We start from the raw sequence: 6,332 nt of genomic DNA on the forward strand, positions 1-6,332 counted from the left end.
AAGAGGCACGATAAAAACATTTTCAGAACACGTTCTCGGTGTTTTGGCGCGTTTAGAACACTTCCTTCCGGAACTGGAAACCAAACTGATCACACTTGTAGCGCAGCGTTTTGGCCAACTGAGGAGGCCCACAGTAGAACACCGTCACCTTGCCCTTCTTCTGGTCCTGGATCTGTTTGAAGACCTTGTCCCAGTTTGGGCGACCGGCGTTGGTGCGCGTCTTGAGGCCCGTGATCAGATCGCGCTTTTCCTTCTCGTGCAGCAAATCGAGCGCCAGCTGCAACCCGACAGCCTTCATATCCGTCTTTTGCAGAGCGCTCGTGATGTACATGTGCATCTCAAGGAACCGTTCCATCGCGCTGCCCAGCTCGGCCTGCTCAATCTCGAGCTGCGACAGCAGGTTGACGAACCACTCGAACGAGCGCTGATCGCGATTGATCCAGAAGAAGTCTACCTTGCGCAGGTTCATGATCGTTGGTGGAATTTCGCTAGACCACCCGTAGTTACAGCGCGGGCAGCAGTGTCGGGCTTTCCAGTACCGGTGCATGATGGACTGGAGGATCGACGCGAAAGGCGTTACGCCGATACCGGTCGCGATCAGGATGGCGTGCTGCGCTTGGAAGATGTGGCTCGAAGGTGCACCGTACGGACCGTCAATGTAGATTTCCAGTGGCTTTCCGACCGGATAGTTCACGGGCCGATTAGCCGCTGGCGGGCCCGAACCCGATGGGCCTGTCACTCCGATAGCTTCCACGGACGCGCCCGTTCCCAGTGCTACACCCGTCCGACCCTCTTCGGCGTCCTTCTGCGTGAAGACTCCGGGCGACACGACGATCGAATTGGTCGAGTCGCGCGGTTCGCAATTCTCCAGACTCGGCGTTTTGAACGCGATGATTGTCGGTTTGTTGCGCATGTAGCGGAAGCTTTGGGCCAGCGATTTGTTCTGCGGACTCAGGTAGGCCAACCCGAGCGATTGCAGGCGTGCCTTACGAATTTGAACCTCATCGAACGATCGTTCCGATTCGGAGCGCATGTACTCCCGAAGCCTGGAATGGATCAGGTGATTAGTGTTGGAACTAAACAGTCCGATCGGTCAGTACTTACACCATCATCCGCTCCCGTTTCTTGAACTTGTTCTGCATGTCCGGCATCGAGAGAGACTTCTCGAGTGGCACCTTCTGCTGGAGGATGAGCTTGTGCAGGCTTGGCTCGGGCGTCACCTTCCGTTTGGTGTCCTTCAGGTCGGCTTCCCCGGCGGCACCATCGGTACCATCTCCGGTGAACCCTTCGTTCGAAATGCCACCCGCGCCACCGATCGACTTCGGTATGAGCTGATCACGCCGCGAAAAAGTGCGCTGCAGAGTGGCCTGTATTTTCTTCAGTGCTCGGTTATCCGACATTTGCCGTTCGAATTTCGGCTGAGCGGCTGCGGCACTGATCGGAGATGGCGCACTATATCCCTCCATGGCCAGCTTCGAGGTACCGGGTGGGTGTCGTGACTTTATGATCCCGGCCGGACTGCTGGGTCCGTCGTTCCGAAGCCCAGGCCCTGCGCCAGCGCTCCCGATAGCGGTTTTCGGTTTGTTGAGGGCCGATTCGAAACTGGAACTCTTGTGAATCGGTGCGTGAGTCGTTACCGTCGGTGCCGCTGGTAACGGTGTGCCGGTCGGTGATTGCCGCTTCTCCTGGACCAGATCAATGGAACCGCCGGCGGCGGTGGTGGTGGTGGCTGCCGTTCCCGAGGAACCGGCCACGATGGCAGGGATTTCGCCGTTGTGCAGACGCTCCTGTTCGCGCTCGAAGAAGTTGTGTAGCCGGTTGGTCCACTCGCCGACGCCGCGGATGTGTAGCCAGATATAGTCCTCCTGCTCCGGGGCGCTGCTCAGTGTGAACGGGTGCCACTCGTACTGTGCGATCGCCGGTATGTTGACGAACACGTAGTCGCCCGGCCGGAAGCAGAAGTGCATCGGGCGCTTGATGACGAGGTGCGTCACCTTCGACGGAAGCAGCAACCCGGACGAGATGTACGTCTTGCCGTGCTCGGTGCGCATCCAAACTAATCTTTGGGAAAAGTGAAGGTGAGCGTCACAATTGGGCCCCTGGGTTCAACACGTTCGCCCTGGACTGGTGCGTGTCGTACAGGTCTACCTACCTAATCGTACGCTCGACCAGATAGATCATCCCGGGCACTATAAACCACTTCCAGAAGTTGGGTCCGTGAAACAGCACCAGAATCCAGAACGGTATGTACAGCAGGTGCGTCCAGTAGAAAACCTGCAAATATCGGAGCCAAAGGGTATAAAGTGTGGTTATCCAATGCACCAGTTCAGGGGGTTGGAAATCAACGTGTGTTTGATCGTTGTTCAACGCTTCAATGGAAGACTTATGCAAGATCGGTATACTTCGAAGCTACCGCCGCGTCGCACGAACGGCTGCGAGCAGATGAACATAACCAGCAGGATCACCGCCAGTGCGATGCCGGTCGGATTGGCGACTCCTCCGATCAGTCCGAACAGGCCGGGCCGGGCCGTAAACAGCCACTCGGCCGTGGTGTAGTTGTTGGCGTTGATCACCGGATCGTTCACGACGATCGTGGCTGGTCGAAAGTATTTACACACACACACACACGGGACGGGCCATCGAGAGACCGAGAAGGATTATGGTACAGGCAGGGTAGGTTGTGTACAGCACGGCCGGAGGATGCCCCGGGAAGGTTCGGAACGGTCAAGCGGGCAGGACAGGCGATCAGGTAGAGGTGATGCGAAGAGATAGTGTAATTGAAATGGAAAGACAAATGTAAAGAAAGAGATAACCAATGTTAATATACGATCCACCGGTCACGCAGATCCCACACTCGCCCGAGCGGGTCTATGGTGTGGTGCCGAGTATGGTTTAATGTAGGTATTGGTCAGATTAGTCAACGGTGGGTGGCGTATTGCGATATTAGTACCTCGTCGGAGTTCGAGTGCGCAACATGGAGAGAGAGGGAGAGATAGAGACACATAGGCACAGAGAAAGACAGAAAGAGAAAGGAACCGATACATTAAAATTTAACGAGACAAATCCTACTGAACGCATGCCATTTACAGACTCCGTTTAGCGCTTAGACGGCCGTTAAACCCGGTAGGTTTGAAAGCCATCAAGCCATCGACGGAGCCAATATTTTATTGGATCACCCGGCCAGCCTTTGCTGCCGTAGGAAGCTATAGAAAGTAAAAACGTACAGTTAGGTGCCTAAAGGTTTTAGTTGACTACTTTATATACAAAGGTGCAACAGACCATTTCTACGGAGGAAGAAAATAATACATTTAAACTACTTTAAAGAGTCAGACAAACATTTAAAAAATATAGCTGATAAATTTACACAAATAAATTAGCTGAAATGTACATAATTCGGGCTTATTGAGTTCATTGGGTACACAACGGCTTACTCCTGGCAATGTGACCATTCGACGATGGCCGGGTAAATCATAATCCATAAAAAGCGCTTTTTAATGGAACAAAAAACAACGGTTCATAATTACGCACATACACATGAAAGTGAAAACGCGCCCAGTCGTGGGCCGAGCCACTAAACAGCGCCTGCATTCACGGTGCACCGTGCAGTAAAACGCAGTAAAAAAAGAACGGCCCGACAGAGGACCCCAGGGGGGAGGCCGAAAAAACGTAAATTGAGATATAAAAATATAATTTACGATATCGTGTTGTTACGTGTTTTTTTCCCCAACGGCTCCGCGAGCCGGAGTGTTTATGACTTCCTCCAGCTCCGCCGTGGGCCGTGTTGTGTCCTGTTTCACGTTGGCCGTTGGCCCGTCCGGTTTCGTCTGTTTTTCGGGGTGCACATTTGGAAAACCGAACCCAACCGAACGACGGGCGCAGCGAAATTAAGCGATAAACCTCGATTATTATTTACCAGGGAAGAGAGTGCCAAGAATAGATGCTGGGGCTGGTGGCTCGGCTTTTCGGCCGGCGGGTCTCGGCGGAGATTTGGTGCCTCTACTCTCCGTCGTCGTCGTCGTCACTGTGGGTCGAGTCGGTAGGTTTACTCGGTATACTCACTGAAGTTGCACAGGTGCATGATGGTGTGGACGAGACTTAAGACCGCCACCAGGACGCCGGTCAGCTTGTGCAGGTAGATGTGCTGATCAAGCGGCAGGAAGGCGGTAAAGCCGCGGGTCCGAAGAAACGTGATGCACTGGCGCAGCATCAGCACCAGGATGAAGGCACAGTTAAAGTTGAGACACTGCCCTGTGAAGTTCGAGAAGGGTGGAGAGTTGAAATTTAAGTGATCCCCGGAAACGAGCGGCGATCGGGCTGTCTGGTGTTGATTGCGACCTGCTGGTGGCTGATCCGGTCGCTCCCGGTGTGCCGATACTTACCACAAGCCCGCGCCATTATGACGAACCCGTTGCTGTGGCGGTACTGAATGGCACGCGATATGAACAGTCCGACGTTAATGACCGTGAAGACGGTCAGGAAGGACAGATACACGTAGTTGTTCTTGATGTACGGCGCCGTCAGCTGATGGGGCAGTGGCTTTTTCTTGCGCTTTTTCTTCCCATCGTCCTGCGGCAATGGCACCAGCCATCGATCGATGCTGGGGATGGCGACGAAACATTGTCCGAGAGGGATTACGCAGGGGGTTTGTTTTGCCGACAGTTAATTGGCTGAATCACTCAATCAGCAGCGGTCGCAGCAGCCTTACCTGATGCTCAGATTCTCCAGCAAGCCACCGTGCTTCTCGAGCTGGTTCTTCAACGCTTCGTAGGTGATGGCACCGCGATTATATTTGTCCGCATCCTCGAACATCGCTATCGTAAGATCCTCGATCTGTAACAACCGTAGAGGACAGCGTTGAATGCTTCCGCGAGTTGGTATGTGATCCAAGGGCAACTCAAAAGTAGTATACGGCAGCGGACGTTAATTAGACATTTATGACTCGTTCCTGCGACACTAATCGCTTAAACTCGGGACACTCATGCAAATCGACACATATTGTGGGGTCCCTGGACCTCCAGTGCGTGCGTAAAAGTGTAGCTGAAAACATATCACTTCCCCCAGAACGATCCCGAGACCCACCGGAATCTCGCGGGTCGCGTTCACGTGACTGAGATTCGAGTTGCTCGCGGAAATGCCAACTCCCTTAACGGTCGCTAATGAGTTGCAGAGGTCCCTCTTTGCGTCCGGGGTGTGCGTAAATTAATCTTCCCGCTGACTAATGGCACCCGGCAGTACGCGGCCAGACATCCGGCACCGATGATGACCGGTTTCACTCCGGTTTTCGAGTGCGATTTGTTGGCAGTAGTACCTTGAGCGATAATTTATTCCATTACAGGCTTATGAAACAAATTAGAGCGCGATTGTCCGCGCCGCGCGCTCCCAGTGAGTCAGCCAGACGGTTCCTGACGGTGGGGCCAGGTGCGAACCACTCGGAGGTGATAACACGGTCGAATCTATCCGTTAGCCCAAACCGGGCACCGTGTCGGGTTTTCGCCAACTCATCGCTCCCAGTTTGGGAGAAAACATTTGTTCAGGTGTTGTCCGCGGGACCGCGAGCCGAGCCGGGACCTGACACTCGGGAATCTAACCGAATTAGCCCACCGAAATTCGCGCAGGTGGTGGTGAACTTTCATTGTGGTTGCTCGATCGGCTTGCGTCGCGCGCTGGTCAGTGATTCCGCGCAGTTCGCGCATATTCGCAGTGTTGCAGAGAGGGGCGCGCAAAGGCCGGGACCGGGGTTTAATGCTTTGTGCTGCGCTCCGAGGGGTTGGAGCCCAAAATGGGCTGACACCGAATTAAGAGAAAATCATTAATCATGCTGAACTACCGATCTGCTGCCAGCGATCGTCCAGCTCCCGTCCGTGCCGATTCAGGCGACCGAGGGGGAAGGAGATGCTATCGTTGTAAGGCCCTTTTTTGCCCTCTCTATTTCGGCAAAGAGAATAGGTTCAACATTTTCACAACACACGTACACAAACACACATTTTTTCGAAAGCGCCTGGGATGGATGGCAGTGGCCCCGTGGCTGTGCTATGAACAATCAATGTTTCACGTTTTTCCGACACTTCGACAAATGGGATACAAAATACCAGTTTCAATATTCGGCTATTCAAAGAAGCAATAGCAATAAATGACAGATCTGTATGTGCTTCAAACTATCTTCGTGTCCCTACATCCTTTACCCACTTGCTCGTTGCTAAGCAACGATCATGATGCGAGTGTTGAGACAGCGCGTTGCCGTGTTGCTCTTTCAGGTTTCGGACAGGGACCTCGGTTTGGCTTATATTTCGCTAGACCAACAAGCAGGCCACAGGGATATGAGCTTGTTCCAA

The 6,332-nt window shown here is 53.5% G+C and overlaps 1 protein-coding gene across 1 annotated transcript; it reads right to left on the reverse strand.

Annotated features, from left to right (window-relative positions):
• Positions 1-52: 52 nt before the first annotated feature.
• On the reverse strand, positions 53-4,830 carry LOC128276435 (NADPH oxidase 5-like; the record flags this gene model as incomplete). Its single annotated transcript, XM_053014897.1, has 7 exons — positions 53-1,046; positions 1,105-2,061; positions 2,153-2,274; positions 2,403-2,596; positions 4,060-4,248; positions 4,380-4,597; positions 4,706-4,830. Coding segments are annotated over 7 exons (2,799 nt in total), but the record flags the coding sequence as incomplete, so codon positions are not given.
• Between the last annotated feature and the right edge of the window lie 1,502 nt (positions 4,831-6,332).

This window comes from Anopheles cruzii, unplaced genomic scaffold (genome assembly GCF_943734635.1).
Source record: "Anopheles cruzii unplaced genomic scaffold, idAnoCruzAS_RS32_06 scaffold01177_ctg1, whole genome shotgun sequence".
Lineage (NCBI taxonomy): Eukaryota > Metazoa > Arthropoda > Insecta > Diptera > Culicidae > Anopheles > Anopheles cruzii.